This window comes from Pteropus vampyrus, unplaced genomic scaffold, assembly GCF_000151845.1.
Source record: "Pteropus vampyrus isolate Shadow unplaced genomic scaffold, Pvam_2.0 Scaffold101, whole genome shotgun sequence".
In the NCBI taxonomy this organism is placed as follows: Eukaryota; Metazoa; Chordata; class Mammalia; order Chiroptera; family Pteropodidae; genus Pteropus; species Pteropus vampyrus.
This window is the reverse complement of record NW_011888882.1, coordinates 770,648-789,780: the sequence shown is the minus strand read 5'-3', so window position 1 is coordinate 789,780 and position 19,133 is coordinate 770,648. Positions and strand designations below refer to the sequence as shown.

Here is a 19,133-nt window from a genome sequence, read left to right as displayed (position 1 = left end):
TTCTTTCATTCATATATTCATTCATATCAGTATAGATCAAGGAATCTCACACTACAGCTGTGGGCTAAATCCAGCTCATTCTGTTTTTGTATGACCTGTGAGCTAATTTCTAATAATCGAGAAATAATTGAAAGACGAATAATGTTTTGTGACACATGGAAATTTCATGAAACTCAAATTTCAGTGTAAATGAGTAAAGTTTCACTGATACACATTCTCATTCATACATATATCTGTGGCTACTTTTGCACTACAATGGCCCAGTTGAAAAACTGTGCAGAGACCATATGTGACACTCTACACATTCATTGCTTTGCACTGCTGCTTGTCCCACTACAAATCACAATGATGTCATTATAACTCAGCAGCCTTTCGTGTTCCATGTGTATGGTTATACTCTGATATTTTATGTTTTTATTACTAGTGCATGCCCATGATGGAAAAGCAGGAAAAAAGAGAATACTTTGAGTGACACGCTTTTAAGGTACAGTGGAGTGTGGATTACTTTTATTGCAGAAGTTGGTAAAGCCTCGTGTTTATTATACGGTGACACTAAAGCTGTGTTGAAAGAATAGAATACACATCGATATTAACCAGATTAAGTAGTCATCACAATAATCTCATCTCACAGAAAAGAAATATCCAGAAAAATGAAAAAATCGAGACTAGAATATCTCATCATAACAGAATTGCTTCACAAAAATGAAAATGAAATTGCGATAAATTTTTTGTCTGTGATTCATTTATTAGACAAATAAGGTGTCTAATAATAGATGTTGCATTCATTACATTGTTTGATTAAATCAGCTAAAGAAATGTGTCCAGAGAAAACGAACTTGCCTAAGACTGTAAAATTTTCCCTGCCGTAAGTCTATTCTGTCTTTAGTAGACCTGCATTACAAAGAATTATTATAAGTTATTATTATCATTTGAATTTTGTTATAAGAAGTGGAATTTTTTTTTTAATTTCTTGTTATATAAGCACCTACATAATATTTTTGATCTTGCTACTTGGCCAGCAAAGCTAAAGCATATACTATCAGGCCCTTTACAAAAAAAGTTTGCATACCCTGGTAGGCTCGTGTTTTATTATTTTATTCAAAGGATTATAATCCATTCTATCTTATTTATTTTAATATTCAAATTGTCTCAGAATTGATAGATGCAATAAGCCCAAGGCTCTGGTGTCCTTTTAATATGTCTTCAGTATTCTCTGAGTATTTCTTTACTTTGTGGTATAATAAGATGTTCCAGGCCCATTTGTACTTTCCTTGCCCCATATCTGAAATCTGCCTTTTCTCCTGATTCCCCTAGAGAAAAATATTTAGAAACCAAGATCTTGGTTTTAAGCTTGCTCGTTTGTCTGATTTCTTTGTGCTTTTAGGTCCTTCACCATACAGAGCTAGGAAATATAATATGGTATAATTTGTTGTGGTATAATGTGATATGCACCTAATTGCCTCAGTTCTTCAAGCTCTTAAAAGATGTAAAAAGACAAGATGAATTGATTATGGAGAGTGCGGAAAAGGATTGAGTTGTATCATAATTACACAGAGCTTTCCAAATTCTTTCTTCCATTTCACCTTTAGTTGATATTTTGAACAGACCATTATTAGAATAGGGGCACACCTTCTGAAATCTTAGAAAACTAAGATTTCACTAAGCAGTGGAAAGTTCCATGGAAACAAAAAGGTTAGTAATATTTTTAATTGCAGTATGTACCATATCATTGTTTGGTATGCAAATGAGGAAAGTAAAAGAATTTTTTGGGTCACAGATGCGGTACTGCCTCTTTCATTAGTGTTATTGCAGACTGGTTTAGAGAGGGAGAAAAGGAAAGAGATGCCTGAGGGCATCTCAAAATGTCCCCAAAGCTTTTAGTTCAGTGAAAATTATGTTATGAAATAAGAAATTATTGGCTGAGCTATTCATTTTAATATATAGCCTACTCTGTTTGATTTCTACTTTTCAGGCTATGCCACTCTCACAAAAGAGATTTTTGTCTCGTTTAGAAACATGATGTGAAACAAGAGACAGGTTAAATATTTGCAAGCCTAAATTACCCTTATCAGTGAAGATTTGTACATTAAAAGGATTAAAAATCTTTCCTAGGATCAAATTGTGTTTACTGGAAACCTGAGGATCATTCAAGAGCTGTTTATGTAAGTAACAGATGACCGAAAAATGAGATAAAGTTCCCAGGGAGTTGTTAGGACAGGTCTGAGACATATTTTAATTATTGTAGAGTACAAAAGGGATGGGCTGAATCTTCTGTGATGTCTACTTAAAAAGAAGAAAAGCAAACAAGAGTGGGAAAGCATCACTCATGAAGAACAACCGGGACATCGTGGAAAATAAATTTAAATATTCTATAAGTTTATAAGGCTCTTTGAAATTCCTATAGCCATAGCTAGTTTTACTTAGGATGTTTTAAATAAAAACCCAAAGAAAGAGGCCTTCTAATATAGGTCTAAAAGATTTTACTTTGTGCCCAAAGAAGATGTTGCTGTAACTTTCAAATACATCTTGTTGTTTGTCGTATAGTTTCAAAGTTTAAGTAAATATGACTACTGGGTACATGCTGTTCTCTTTAGTATCTCCACCAATTATCAGGCCTTTCCTTTTTCTAGAGTAATAAGATATTTATTTCCTAAAGGATAACAAACTCTTGCTCAATTTATTTATCCAAACTGAGCTACCTGTTGACTCCCTAGAATATTACTATTGGCCAAGACAAACTCTGGAGGGAGTATTTATTTCTCAGCAGCACATCATTCCCTGTTGTCCATAAAATTATATCAGAAGTGGATTTTGCTTCATCAGTTGATCTGTAACAGTGAGTAGTAAAAGGGTAGACTTAGAGCCTCTTTTAAGTCTCACTCTCTCTTTGTGTTGGCTGGAAAATTACTGCTTGGCTATCGCCCATGGGAACATAGGCTATAACTGCCATGGTCCAGCCATGACAGGATCCAGGGGGCCCCGAAGGTGGGCAAGGCGTCGGCGCGGGAGACAGTTGACTACACAACTCAGAGGCGGTGTGACACTGTTCCGTTTTATTGTGATTTGAGTACAACTTTTATACTTTCTATTTTGGCATTTGATTATACTTTGTGGTTAAGATAGCAGGGAGTTAAATTTCTGTGGTTAAGTGAAGCAGAAAATCTTATAGAGTATATTATTATTAATATTCATGATTAACTAGTACATTCTTTTCTCATTTATTAGAACAGAACTACCTGATGGAACAATCTAAACTTTTAATTCTTATATCTATTACGTGAGATACAGTTTGACTTAAGTAAAGGTGATAGATAGAGATATTCGTAATAGCAAATATTGGCTTATGGGCAGACATTGTTCTTCTTTCTGCCCGAAGAAATCTTTTAATTGCTACTTTATTTATGCTATTATCTAAAGTTCAAACTGAACCTTTCTCATAGCTGTTCAAAAGCTTCCTTGGTCCATATTGAGGAAAATATTTATAAAAATCAGTTTTACAAAGCTGCTTTCATAAGCTAAGTTTTTGTTCCTTTGTTTTTTAAGCACCAAGGAGGTCCTGACCTAGCCAGCCTTTCTATAAAACTTAAACTACTATAAGGCACATGAATTCCATCTTAATTCACCATACGTATGCTATCTTCATTATAAGCTCCTGTATAAGGCAAAGGAGGATCAGGTAATGTTTTCATACTATTAGCCCCGCTAGGTGGATACCAAAGTTTTCCATTTATCCAGTAGGCCACAAAATGAGGCCCTTCCATAGTAGGCACAGGTTTATGAGTAAATTTCTTATCCTTTACTAATTTTTCTACTAACTGCGTGGGAACAGGAGTATAAGCTGGTTCTAGTAATTCAGCTTGTTGTAATTTATTCATAACATCTTTAAGAGGCGCGTCAAAAGGAATTTCTCTTAATAATTGTTCAAATAAAGGGTTTACGCATTCTGGACACGTCAGGGTGACTGGAGCTGATTCCATACGCGGGGAATTTAGTATGTTTTCCTCAGAGCCAGTTTTGAGGAAATCCACTTGTACAGCGTTTACACTTACTAGAATTTGTGCTCCCAAATTCCCCCCTATTAATAGGATCGTTCCTAAGAAGCCAATTATCCCTAAACACATGCCACGTCCTCGTTCTTGACGACGCATTCCTTGAAGCTTCTGTCCCCATCTCCGGACCTTGTTACGCAGTAGGGTAGAAAGAGGACGCGGCATATCACCCATGGGAACATAACATTCTAACAATAAGCTTTCTGCTTCTGTACCCCCACTTGCACACCCGACGTGTGGGTTGACAGTTAGTAAATAGAAGAAAAATAGACTTTTGTGTTAAACAGAATGAGGAATGGGATTTAGGGCTTAAAAACTCTGTACCTCTACATGTCGGGGCTGCTTCATTTGGGGTCTGCGTACCCCTGGCAGACCCAGCCGGCTGAATAAAGAGTGTGTTTCCTATAATTCACTGATTTCTGGTGGTCCGTGTGTCTTTGGGGGGCTGGCGGCTACAACATCTTCAGCATGTAATGTATCTTTTTCTCCTCATTTTTCTCCTTTTCCTCCTTTTCTATTGGACTTCAGTGCAAGAATAAGAGGGAAAAAAATGATATTCTTTCTGTTTATACAGTCACTTTCTCCTATATTCATTAAGAGATGTAAACAACATATGACTTGCCAAGATCCTATATGAATGCATCTTACACTTCACTCTTTTCCCCTTGTTTCTGTGACAAAACAGCTCTTATAATTCTCTTTATCCCAAGACATTGCAAGACAACCTAAACATAATGGTAAAAAAGGAGTTATTTCAGAATGTTTTTGTGGTCTGCCTGATACTCTGTCCTCTTTTCTCAGCATTAGGAATTTCTGGAATTGGTGCTTTTTTGGATGTGCATAGGATGTGGTGTCAAGAGGTGCGATAGTGACTAATACTTTACCTTTCACTTTAACTATAGTTCCTACTTATAGACTTTTCCATTTGTCCATGTTATACAGTATAAAATCTTCCTTACTACACTCCAAAGGCTGAGTTATCCAAGTATTTTCTGGAAAATTTATGATGCCAATGTCACAATAGTACTCCATCTATCTCTTGAAACCATTCTTTGTGGTTTATCAGCCAGTTTCTTCTATCCTCAGTTCTCAATAGTTAAGGATGCCTGGACTTCAGCTTGAGTCAGGAAACCTCCAGCAAGTTAGTAGGGCCTTAGCTGAATCTTTTAATTGGAAGTCAAATAACATCCCACAAAAGCTTTATTAATATTTTGGTTCTCAATTTTTAATATGATTGGCAGGGTTGTTAAAATACAGATTTCCAGGTCACACTCCTCAGAAATTCTGATTTTATCAGCCTGTTATAAGGCCTAGAACATGAACATTTACCCAGAAACCCAGGTAATTCCAATGAAAGTGATTTTTTACTCAGCAAAATTCTAATCTCTGACTTTCTTCTATTGGTCAGGTCAGTTAGATTGTTTGTAAAGGAATTAAATGTTGTTTGTTGACATATAATTTAGACAAAGCCATATTTGCAACTTTTAACAAATTTCTCAGGTGAAGCTAGTAAAGAAATGCTTGGCTGATCCAATTTTGACAGATACGTCTTTAGACTATTTGCCTCCTCTTTTTATTTTGACCTTCTTATTTAGATTTATTTAGGATTTCTGATAAAATTCAATTTGGAAAATATAATGATAACCATACAATATCTTGCAACTATATAAAGGCAACATCTCCAAAGTAAAATCAATTGATATTACTCATGCAGAGCATATTCCACAATTCATTCGAATTAGCATACAGATCTCAAAGCCTCAAAAGCTTCTTTCAGAGACGGCAGATTATTTCTGTTTCAGAAAAAAAAGAACGGAAACAAAAAGCACATTCACTGAAGAATTTCCTATTTCTACGACAATAAAAAAATGTAAAAAATTAAAATATAAAATACTAAGAAACTGTATTAGCTAAAGTGATTGAAAGCGTGGACTCTGTGATCACATTGTCTGGCATCAAATCATGACAGGTTCACTAACTGGGCAACCTTCAACCATTTGCTAAACCTCCTGTGCTGGATTTTCCTCAGCTATATGTTTGGAGTCATGATAATACCTCTCTCAAGGGGTTTTAGGAAAAGCTGTTTAACCTTTTAGTATCTTAGTTTCCTCATCTTTAAAATAGTGATAATACTTCTAGCAACATTTGGTTGTTATGAAGATTAAATGGTTTATATGTGTAATCTGTTTAGTACGGTATAAGTTGATATACATATGACATTTAAAAGATGCTTGGTAAATGGACACTAAGTAAACGTTACTCATTATTATAAAATACTAAGAACTTGAAAATAATGTTATCTGTTTTTACTCGTAGGTGACTAATTATGGACAACTCAGACACATATTTATTGAACTTTAAAGGCTATAATTTTGAACGTTCTAATGTTGACATTGACTTTCTAGAAAATCTAGATGATTTTGAAATTAGAGATGATGATGTCTTCATAATTACATATCCGAAATCTGGTAAGTTTGTAGAGTGTGCCACCTGTTATCAGTCTTCTCTCTGGTTTGGTAATACATGTTTACAAATATGCCCTTTTCTAGATATTAACAATAACCCAGGCTACATTTGGACCACTATTTAAGGTAAGCAAAAAAAAAGTTAAATAAATCTCAAATCTTTATTACCTAAGGCCATTTGAAAAGCATGTATTGTCATTTTTGATGGCATATATGAAAAAATCAAATAGTGAGCCAAGAGCAGATAATTGGCAAATGACCTGTTGGTTTGTTCTGAGAATAGAAAAAATATATTTAAAAACCTAGTAGGATTTTTTGTTAGCAACATATCTCAGTCAGAACTAATTCCTAATATGCTTTTCAATTACTCTAATTGCTTTGTATTTCCCTATAATAAATGAAATAATTTTGAACTAAAGTAAATTGCCCTCCAATCTTACATTCCAAAAAAATCTTATTTTTTATGTTGTGCTTTTTAGAAAATAGGATTGGTGCTCTTGAAGCAATGTTGTACAGAGTAGTTAATGTTGCTTAAAGAATACACTAAAGTCTAAGTCAATATAAACAAAAAATTCCTGATTTTCATGAAAATATTCCAGTCCCTTCCTTTTACCATCTACTTTGAAATTTATGCTCTTGTTTACTTTGCCCAAATTAATAATGCAATGCCTTTTCCTTGGATTCTTCTACTCTGCAAAATTCATCAGCACATCTGATATTGTTTTTTTTTCTCTCTCTCTTTGATGCTGGTGGCATCTCAAATGTTTTGCTTAATTTTAGGTTAAGCACTGCAGCTCGTAAAAGTCTATCTTTTACCCTTAATCCAGCCCAAGGTTTTGGGACACCACACAGCAGTCCTCAGTCTAGCCTGCTGGGTTCTTGCTTATCTTGAAAGAGAGATTAGTGACTCTCCCCAGGATTCACCATCAATTTTATCAAATCTGTTATGTCTATAATAAGTTGAGTGGTTACAATTACAAGATTGTTGGCATCTCACAACCTTTTAGAACATTAATTGCATATTTGTGAACATAGATGCAAGAATCCTACACCAAATATAAACAAAACAAATCTAAAAATGTTAAATATATTGTGACCAAGGTGGATTTATTTCAAGAGTCAAGATTGGTCTAAAAATGTATTAATGTAGTTTATCCACATTACTAGAGTATAAGAGAAAGCCTGAATTATCATCTCGATAGATGCAGAATAAGCATTTGATAAAATTCAGCACATATTAATAATGGAAACTGTTAATTAGGGAGAAAAGTGAACTTCTTTAATCTGATAAACAATATCTACCAAAAACTACCACAGACATCATATGCAACAGTGAAACATTTAAAATATCACATTTAAAATCTAGAACAAGACCAGAATGCCTGCTATTGGTTCTTTGATTCAACATTGTATGAAAAAACTTACGCTATACCATTAAAAAAAAAAAAAAAAGGTGAAAGGAGCTTTGACCTCTTAATTTGTCTCTACTGCTAAAAGATAAAGCTTTAAGAAAGGATATTAAGGAAGGTGAAACAAAGGTAGCCACAGAAAATTGTACAAATGGACCTTATATGAAGTACAGGGAACAGAAAGAGCTGAAGGATTAATCTGAACTGCTACTATTGTGGAATCAGAACAACCACAGCTCTTAACCAGTAAAAAGGGAACTAAGAGCACTTGATTTTATCTTTACTAATTTTAATGTAAAGTACAAATGAACAAAAAAAGTTGGACAAATTTCCTTGGCACACTTAGAATGGTTAAAAGAAAGAAAAAGCTTCCAATAATTTTGAGACAGATGACATTATTATTGACATTTTTTATAAAAAATTAATTCAGGGTTGAAAATGGGATTATTTATTTTTACAGGCACCATCTGGACTCAGCAGATATTAAGCTTGATTTACTTTGAGGGACATCGTAACGGAACTGAAACTGTGGATACACTTGATAGAATACCCTTCTTTGAATTAAATATACGCAAAGTGGACTTTCTCAAGAGACCATCCCCTCGCATCTTCGCTTCTCACCTCCCATATTATTTAGTACCAAAAGCTCTCAAGAACAAAAAAGCTAAAGTATGTCATAGAACTACTTTCTTCAAATATTTTTTTTCAGCCCCACTTATCCACATTCTTTCAAATGTTATTAGTATAATCTTTATGATATCATTTTAAGTATATAATTCTGAGTATATACATAAGTTGAGTTACCACACTCATTATTTGGAGTGTAATTATATAACATACAGCAAAAATTCTTCTATGACAGCACGTGAAATTCTATTCTTTTTGATGGTATAGTAGAATTTTAATGTATGACTCTACAATATTGAATATATATATATGTTAATATTGAATGTATATTGATGGACAGGTAGGTTGCAGCAAATGTATATATCACATTACAATAAACATTCTTATAAATCTTTGCACTTTTTTGATCTGGTGAAATGTTTCCCCAAAAGTGAAGTTTTCAAGTTAAAGTGTTCAATTATTTTAAAGGTTGGTAAATATTAGCTACTTGCCTCCTATAATGCACCAACTTACACTTTTTCTAATATCATATAAGAATTTTTTTTTGCTCACACACTTACCAGTAACTGGAATTATCACTCTTAGCTAATGTACTAGGTTAAAAAAATCTCATTCTTGAGTTATTGGCAGCCCTTTTGGTTTTGGTTTTAATAAGTTTGAGCATCCGTTCATAAATGTCTAGCCTTTGAAATATCCTTTATATTCTTTCCCATGTCTTTTATTTATTGTTTTGTAGAAGCATTTATATGGCACAAATATTTTTCCATTTAATAGTTTACCTTTAAAGATTATTGAATGCTATTAACTTTTATAACCAATCTATCAATCTTTTCTTCATACATTATGGTATTTTGTGTCTTGCTAAGAAAAGACTTCCCCACCACAAAGATTATTCAAATACTCTCCAGGGTTTTTCTAATTAACTTTATGTTTTTATTTTTTATATTTAATTATAACCCATATCTGATACTGAATGTGATTTGAAATATGACCATTGAATAATATTTGCCCCGGGGGTTTCCTCATTTGTAATGAGGAAAAATGTTATATTCTTTAATTTTCACATTTTTCAGGATATCAGCAGTTTTCTATTACATTGTTTTTTTTCTCTAAAGAGCCAACTTCTTTTTTTAAATATAATTTAATGTTTTCTACTTTATTGGTTTCTGCTTTCACTTTATTTTCTCACATTTTGTTTGCATTTATTTTTCTGTTTTCTTTAATTAAATCAGCATTTTCAGTATTTATTTTTAAAATATTGACATTTAAAAATGGTAGATACCTTTTTAGTATAGTTATGGATATAATTTTTTTAGTATCTAAATAATCTATCATTTCAGTTAGATTGTCTAATTGGTTCAAGTTATTTTGAAGATTTTTTTCCAAGTGTTTATACAATTTTCTGTTTTAACTTTTTCATTGTTGATTATTAGTATGTACTAGCATCAGGTAATGGTACCGTAAGAGTTTTAATTTTTGAAATTCATCAAGAAATTTTATGGCCAATTACATGATCTATTTTTTTAACATGTTCCATGACTATATGAGAAAACAATGTATATTCTCTGTATGGAACAGTAACACACACATATATAAAATAAATTTTGTTAAATAATTGTTACATTTATTTTGTTAATCCTTTTATCCTTATGTATAAAAGTAAATGAGTATAAATCTCTCAGTATGGTTGTTGCTAAATCAGATCTTCATAGACTTAGCAGAAATTCTATCATTTAAGATTTCCTAATGTGTTATTCAATATACAAAGATTTCTGTCCTGTGGGTCATTTCAAACAAGTTACTTGTTGTCCTGTTAAATCATTTGGCCTTAAATTTTACTTTACTTTGTATGTTTATATGTCACTTATTTTTTATTCCATATGCCTTTGTTTGTTCTAGATTTTTAACATGATTTTCAACTGCATATCATTTTTCAAGTTGTGTGAGTTATTCTATCTGTTCTATGCTTTCTCCTCATTGAATAATTAGGTTGGGCCAATATTTTCTTATTACAATACATGCTGCTATGAACATTCTTGAGCATGTCTTCCGGTACACATCTGCATGGGCTTCCCTAGAGTATATGTTCAAGAATAAAACTGCAAATCCACAAAGTTAAAAAATATTCAACTTTATTAAATGATGCTATTTTTTTAAAAACAAAGTAGTTTTACCTGTTTATGCTGAAACCAGTAATATATGAGTAATTTTTTTCTAGAAATTTTCCTATCAGACTTTTTAATTATTAATATCTGTTAATTATAAAATGGTATCACAAGCTGATCTGAGTTTGCATTTCCTTCATCAATAATGATGTTTTTTGATGTTTATTGGCCATAATTATTTTTTATTCTGTGAAATGATTATAATTTTGCCCATTTTTTAATTTCATTGTTTGTCTTTTCTTATTGATTTGTTTTATATATTTTCTGAATACTAATTAATTATTGGTTATATGTGTTGTTTCTCTCAGATTTTGTTGTTTTTTGTAACTTTATGGTATATTTTAATCAACAACATTCTGAAATTTTTAATGTAGTTGAATCGATCAATTTTTATTTTAAATAATTTTTTCTGTTTAGAAAATCTTTTTATTTTCCAAGACCAGAAATACATTCTTTATTTTTTAAGATATGAACATTTTGCTTTCATTTTTAATTCCTCAATCTTTTTGTAAATGATTTTTGTGTACGGAGTAAGGTATGAGGTGGAATTTTATTCTTTTTAATGGATAATTATTTCTTTCAATAGCATCTGCTAGTATTTTCTTTTTTCACTGATCTCAAATACTACCTTGGCTGCATATCAAATATCACTTAATGCTCACAGAGGGTAAATTGAAACAGCTTCTATGCAAGGTAGTTTGCGGTGTTAATCAACCTTACAAACAAATAGTTTCACTATTAGAAATTAGTCTTATATGTTTGCACATGTAAAATGTCATGTGAGTAAAGTAATTTATTTCAACAGTCTTTATAATAGCAAAAAATAGGGCATAACTAAATTTCCATGATTAGTAGACTGGATAAAATAATTATACATTCCTATAATGAAACACGTAGGTATTAAAAAAACTATAAGGATAACCATGAATTTTTAAAATTTTTTTCTTATTCCCCCTGCAGATTATTTACATCTACAGAAACCCCAAGGATGTTTTGGTCTCATTCTTTCATTTTTCAAATTTGGTGGTTACCTTGAAAGCTGCAGATAGCATAGAACATTTCATGGAAAGGTTTCTAAATGGAAAAGGTAACTATGAATTTATTTATACAAGCAATGTATTTATGAGGCAATGTTGCCATTGAGCCAAATTTTCAAACTTAGGGAATATATTTTAGAGAAATTGAGAAGGGTAATGATAGAAGCTGAAATACACATAAATGGTTACTATTCCGTCAATTTAATTTGTCACCCAATTGCTTTTGTATTCTCACCAGGACCACTTTGGAGAGTGTCATGGTTGCAGAAGTATATTATTTAAAAAATATTTTGACTATATTATAAGAGAACAACAATATTTAACAATTTAAACTAGTTAGATCCATGTGTTCTAGGATAGCTAATGTTCAAAGTGGTTGTAGTTTTTCTGCTCTGTCATGGACCTATGGTAGGCCTTATATGGCAATGGTGGAATTTTCATTTCAACATAGAGGATAGATTGATAGAAGAGGTTTGTGGAATGTGGAATCGGGCTCTTATTCATTTAGAAGATTATATTCAGGTTCATCTCATGGTAGATAGCTGAAGTTGCTATCCCAAGATCTTAAAACAGACAATAAAAGGAGAAATATGACATGTTTCCAGGTAGAAGAAGTAGGAAAAGTAAGGGGCTTACCTTGAAGAAATCTTCAAAATTAGTTCTTTGGGCTTCTTATTTCTGCATTGCTGCTTTCCTACATACATAAGAAAGGCAGGTTTCCATTAAAATCATGTAATTGTTCCCCAAAACACCATTTTTAAATGGTAACATAGATGTCCAGTGGTAGGAGCTTTATTTTTTCCTGAGGATTCCAGAACAGAAAAGAGAGATTACAGTTTGCTGTTCAGTAAGTGCAACATCTTTACCTTATCACTTATTCATTTTCCCACAGTGGTAGGAAGCCTTTGGTTTGATCACATCAGAGGCTGGTATGAACACAGACATGACTTCAACATTCTGTTCATGATGTTTGAGGAGATGAAAAAGGTAAGAGGAGAAGGTTACTTTTTAAAAAATTATTTCTTTGATACTTCTTTTTATCTTGGTCTTAATGAACCACATTTATCAAGTTTTCTTCGTACCTAACTACTTCTCAGCCTTCTTTAGGGATTTCTAATTTCCTGCCCATCCCTTAATACCAGTCTTCCTCAGGGCTCTCTTCTCACTGTACACAGTCATCTTTTGTGATTTCTTTTCCTGTACCATCTGTAGCAAACTAACACATCTAGAGCTTAAAAAAAGAGAAAAGTCACTTATGCGAAACACTGGGGTGAAAAGCCACTAAGATAAAAGTTAATTGGTAAGAGGTGGTTGTGTGTTTTATGATGCAAATCCTTCTGTTTTTTAAAGAGAACCTTGAAATGTAACTTTCATATAATGTTTACATCACATAATGTTTACATTTTGGCATCCAATCAAAGCTGTTCTAATACATCGTGTAAACCAAACAAAACACATTTGAAGTTCACTATTTTGTGGTCTTTGATTGCTATGTTGATTTACCGTTACATAATTCATCCATTCATTTATTCAAAATTATTAAATGCCTACTATGTGACAGACACTAAATCATGAGACAACGAGGATTGAACCCTCTATTTATAGAATTTATAATCCAACAGGGAAGACCAGTATTCACCAAGTAGGTATATATACTTCAAAACTGTGATAAGAGTTATTAAGGAAAAACACAGGTATATCAGTATATGATATAAGGGGATCTGGTATAGTTAAAAGACAATTATTTCTGGAAAAAGTAACATGAGAACTGCAAACTAATAAATGAGTAAACAAAAGGAAGAGAGGTAAAGGAGAATTCTAAGCCAAGAAAAGAGAATGTACAAATTCCCTAAGGCAGTAAAGTACATGACATCTTCAACGAACTGAAGAAGTTAAAGAATCTATCAGTGATGAAAGATTAAGGTGGAGAGGTGTGTAGGAGCCAGATTGTGCAAGGTCCGTAGACTATGTTCATAATAGCAATTTCTTCTATTTTAAAAGCAATAAGGAGCTCTTTAAGAGTTATAAGAAGAATAGCAATGTGATAGAATTAGTACTTTTAGAATTTCATTTCCATTAATCTGTTGAAAAGCAATAGTAATAAATATAGGTGAACTAGTTAAAGACCAGGTTGCTAATCTACTGAAAATCATTGGTGTTTTGGATTAGAATGGTATTGAGACTGGAGAGAATGTAGAGTTTTAAGTCACATTTAGGAGATAAAAAGGAAAGGAATTACATATAGAAAAAAATGACAAAGACTAATGTGTAGCATGCCTCCTATATTTCTCGTTCATATATCTGTGTAGATAATGGTGTCATTCATGAAGGTATTTAGGGAACATTGAAGCAGGATAAGGCTAGTGGTAGAAGACATGAGGTTGGTTTTGACATATGGAGTTTGAGGTGACTTAGAAATATCCTAATGAAGATATTTGGAAATAAGTAGAAAATACAGGTGTAAAGCTCAAAGAAGTGTTCTGGGCTAAAATATCAATGATATTAACTTGAGCATCATCACCGTATAGTATATAACTGGAACTATGAACCTGGATAAAATTGAGAGTGGAAAGTGGGAGGGAGACAGCAAGAGGGAAGAAGGAAAGCAGGAGCAAATGGAAGGAGGAAGTGGAGTGGAAGAAAAGGAAAAACTAGAATCTGTTATTGAGAGACCTTAAGATATAGGTTTGGGTAAAGAGAAATGAACCCACTAAGGAAACAGAAAAGGATCAGAGAAGTAGAAAGAAAAGGAGGAATTTGTGGTGACATAAAAACTAAGGGAGTATGTTGAGAAAGATCTTTAAGATCTTTTTAAGATATTTAAGGCTGCCGAGAAGTCGAGGAAAAAAAAAGAGAGTTTAAATATCCATTAATCTAGTGACATGAAGTATAATATGAGGCATAGTAAACCAGATTGGAGTGGGTTGGGGAATAATTGGTGAGTCACAAATATATATCACCAGTCAAGATACATATATATTGTAACTATCTTTCTATATACCTACTTTTATATCTAATATTTGGACTTCAAACAAATCATGTCCAAAAACAATTTATCTCCTTCAAACAAAAGCTTCAGTCTCTCCCTTTAGATGCTCTGTAATTCAAGTGACCTTAATTAGAAACCAGGCTTCATACGCAATATCTCTTTCACCCTTGTACTTCATTTTATCAACCAATCAACAAGTCATGTTAACAATTTCTGTAAACTTTGTAGAAGACACATCTTAATTTAGTGTATATTGCTCCTTCCCTAGTCCAGATCATAATTATCTTTTGCCTATTTTCCACAGCAACCTTCCCAATTGGTCTACCTGACTCTGGCCTCAGCTCATCTTCATTTATTCTCCATTCCTCAACCAGAGTTATCTTCTCAAAATGCAAATCTTATTTCTTCCCTATTTTCATATTTGAATTCCTCCATAAGAATGTGCTCATAACAGCATTAGTAAACAATAGAATTTACTGACGACTAGGTCAAAGACCACAGAGTAAACTATGCAAAAGCTCTTGACTATTTCTCTATTTTGTCACCAATATACCATCACCAGGTATCACTTTTTTCTTCCTTTCCACTAAGTAACCCATTGTTCGTGTATTTTTGATCTAGGATTTTCACCAACCCTTAAGAAAAATGTTCTTAACTATATGATAGGGAGAGAATCTTCTTTCAACTTCACTTGTCAGGAAAAATAGGCTTTAGTCAACTTGGGATTTTCTGCTTTAAAGCCCTTTGTAGAAACACATCCTAATTTCCTCAAGCAATTAGCTATCCATCAATGTAGATGTAGATTTTGAGGTGTTCTGTTGTCTGCTACTTTCCTTGAAAATATCTTGGTAATTTTACTTAATACTGTTTATGCCTGGTTCTCCCACAGTAATTGCATCAGAAACACCCAAAGCCTATTTAGCTTATCTCAGAATTTTGCACATTTCCCACTGATTTAGAGGTTATATCCTAGGGACATAGTGACTACGAAGAATCATTTACTACTTCATTGTCTCAAGTATCTTGCAGTATGTAGTTGGCATGGAGGAGGAATTGCAGTAATGTTTGGAGATTCATATTTACATATAAAAACTATAAATAAAACCAGAGGTTGCTATTATAAAAATAAGGATAGTGGTGCTTATTTGGGGGTAGACGGCAAGGTTTATAATTATGAAAGGGATGTGTTTGGTGGAGTTTTGGTAATTCTACTTTTAATTTTTTAAGGAACCACTATATTATTTTATATTCCCATTAGTAATGCATAAGTGTTCCAGTTTCTCCATACCCTCATCGCCACGTGTTATTATTATTTTTTTATTAATAGCCATCCTAATTGGTATGAATAGTATCTCATTGTGTCTTTTTATTTGTATTTCACTAATGATTAGTGATTTTGAGTCCAATCACTTTCTGTTTTTCAAAATGTGATAAAGATGTTGGGCTGTAACTCATACATTCCGTATAAGCTGAATAGTTTCTCATACCCACAATTCTGTCAGGATCTCCGAAGTTCTGTGCTTAAAATGAGCAGTTTTCTTGAGAAAGAACTGAATGAAGAGGATTTGGAAACTATTGTGAAACGAGCTACATTTCAGAACATGAAGTCTGATCCACGAGCAAATTGTGAGAAGATTCTAAAACATGAAATTGGGAAAAGAACAAATGACTCATTTTTTCTGCGCAAAGGTGATGCCAGGGGTTTATAAAAGCCAGTGTTGAGACTTTACTTGAGTTCTTGGTTCCCTATCCTAATGAAGGAGTGCTTCTAACATATCTCTCCAAGTACTGTCATTTGGGCCCTAAAGAGAATCAAAGATCCTCACTGAAAATGGCCCTGAAAAAAATATGCCAGAAAACTGAACAGTTCTTTAGTACAGAGCCTGACACTTGAACCTAATTAATCGATATTAGGTTTCTTCCTTCTAGTCCACATGACCCTAATCTAAAATGTGTTAACAATTCTTACCTGAAGGTGACGGATATATGTGACCAGGACAGCTCATTTTCCTTTATTTCTTCTAGATCGTTCTAGAAGTAAACTCAATATGTTTTTTGTTGTGGGGGAGGGAGTTTGGGTTAAAGTTATTTCCTCATGTGTCATCTTTATTCATTGGAAAAAGTAGATTAATACTTTATTAACCTGATGTGCTTTGAATTCAATTATTCAACAACCTGCAATACATTTTTATTGTGCTTCTACGATATGCTAGGAATTGTTGAGAATGAATATAATTTCCTCCTGACACTCAAGCTCAAATAATTTTTTTAATTTGATCTTTTTAATGTACATTTTTTTAAAAAACATAATTTGTATTTATTTTATTCCTATTTTATTCACTAATTTATTCTTCTTAGCATTTTGATGATGGACATTTATTCTTAGTTATGTAAAGATCCTATTGAAATTGCTCTTGATATTGCTATTTAAAAAAATTGTTTCTTCTTTTGTCCCATTTATTATCAACTTTCACTTCTCATTTCTCATCTAGATCAAACATAAAGCAATTCTCATGTCTATAATAGCTTGCTAACTGTTCCAAATGCCACTAATAATGCTTAAACAAGAACATTTGAAAGCTAAAGATGCCAAATTATTATTCATTTAAAAATTGGTTTAATGATAGTTTCTAATTTCCATCAAGTAAAACTGAAACAATGGCAGCTCTGAGCACCCTCTGTGATCTTGACTTCATTACTTGAAAATCTTTAGGTTTCATATTTTTCAATTTTAAAAATGAAGAAATACTGATATTGTAGGGTTGTGTTAAGAATTATGTTACATGATAGATATAGTTTGCCAAGTATAGTACCTAGTATTTGGTAAAATATATGTAAAAATTCTAATCTAGTCATATATTTTACTTTTGTTTTTCCTTCTAAATAACAATTATAATTTAATGGTAGTGGTAGGTGGAAGTATAATAGATAAGGAAAGTGGACTTTGGAAGTGTTTTTAAGTTTGTTTCTTAGTTCGTTTCTATATATGGAAAAGTGAACTATCAAACCCCACAGAGAACTAATAGATATTTAGCTTGGCTTGAAGAAGAGATTAAAGGGGGTTGGAGGAAATTCTTGCTCTGATTATGCTACTTACGCAGGCACTGATCATGTGCTTATTCCTCTAGGTACAATTGGAGATTGGAAAAACCACTTCACAGTGGAGCAAAATGAAAGATTTGACAGAGTATTTCAAAGGAAGATGAAAAATATTCCCTTGAAGTTCATCTGGGATATAAATGAAGAATAGAATCAGTGTAAAAAAAATTCTATATAAATCTACTAATTAGAGAGCATATTTTAATGTGTACATTAATTTTTGCTACTCATGCAAATGTCAATTATAAAACTTCATAAATAAAAAAATGAGTAAAATGTGCTTAGATTAGTTGCCATGAGTTTGATATACACTTTGAAATTTCAAAAATTAAAATGCTTTAGGAGATAATCCGTATTGACAGCCTGTATTACAAAGTGAAAAAAAGAGAAAGCATATGATGTGAATTGTAAATGTCTTGAGTTTTCTGTACTGTGTATTTTTTCTTTATCTATAATTAAATTTAGTATCAATGAAAACTTAAAAATTATTTTATTGTAATTAACCTTTAATTCTTGGTTTGAAATTGATGGGAATAGCAAAATAAATAGAAAACTCATATGTAAGCATGTACGTCTGTTTAATAATTTACCAGATCACAAAATTTACACTAAAGGTCAAAGGATCAAAGATAGATTAATCATCTAATGGTTCAATCATTTAACTATCCGGATGAAAAAATATTACTCACTAAACTAATTCCACATGTATTTAATAGTTAAATTTAGTATAAAATCATTTTGAATGACTAGAAAAATATAGGTGAATTTGTTTATAATTTTCACACTTGAAGCATAAAAGTAGAGGAAAAAACTTAAAAGAAAGATTTACTAAATTTATAATCATAAATATTTCAAGGTACCACCATCCATAATAATCAACAAATGAAAACAACCAAATGTCCATGTATAATAAGATAAATAACTATCGTGACATTTCATATAAGCAAATACTATATAGCAGTAAGGATGCACAAATTAGAACTATATGGAAATCATATATGAATCTTTGAAACAATATTCAGTGGAAAAAGCCAGACACTTATTTCATGATTCATTAAATAATATTTAAAAACAGGTAAAATTAATCTATAGATAGAAAGAGAGTGGATACTTTTTGGGGATGGTGTAGTAACTGAACAGACGTATGAGAGAATTCTTGGGGTCTTGGTATATTCTATTTCTTGTTCTTAGTTCTGGTTCCATGGATGTGGTCACTTTGTGAATATTTATCCGACTGTACATGCATAATTTGTGATTTTTTACATATTTTTGTAATAATTTAATAAAATTTAT

General features: G+C 32.2%; 1 protein-coding gene across 1 annotated transcript; it reads left to right on the top strand.

The window, feature by feature from the left end:
• Positions 1-2,797: 2,797 nt before the first annotated feature.
• LOC105295203 (amine sulfotransferase-like) lies at positions 2,798-17,991 on the top strand. The gene is made up of 7 exons (XM_011364771.1): positions 2,798-2,836; positions 6,366-6,517; positions 8,384-8,592; positions 11,676-11,802; positions 12,645-12,739; positions 16,244-16,430; positions 17,870-17,991. The coding sequence occupies exons 2-7, from the start codon at positions 6,376-6,378 to the stop codon at positions 17,989-17,991; spliced, it is 882 nt and encodes a 293-aa protein (XP_011363073.1). The 5' UTR covers positions 2,798-2,836; positions 6,366-6,375.
• Positions 17,992-19,133: the final 1,142 nt, after the last annotated feature.

Coding starts and splice junctions, on each gene's coding strand:
- LOC105295203 (XM_011364771.1), top strand. CDS start 6,376: ATGGACAACTCAGACACATATTTATTGAACTTTAAAGGCTATAATTTT. Junction 8,593..11,675: donor TCAAGAACAAAAAAGCTAAA/GTATGTCATAGA, acceptor TTCCCCCTGCAG/ATTATTTACATCTACAGAAA. Junction 11,803..12,644: donor AAGGTTTCTAAATGGAAAAG/GTAACTATGAAT, acceptor ATTTTCCCACAG/TGGTAGGAAGCCTTTGGTTT.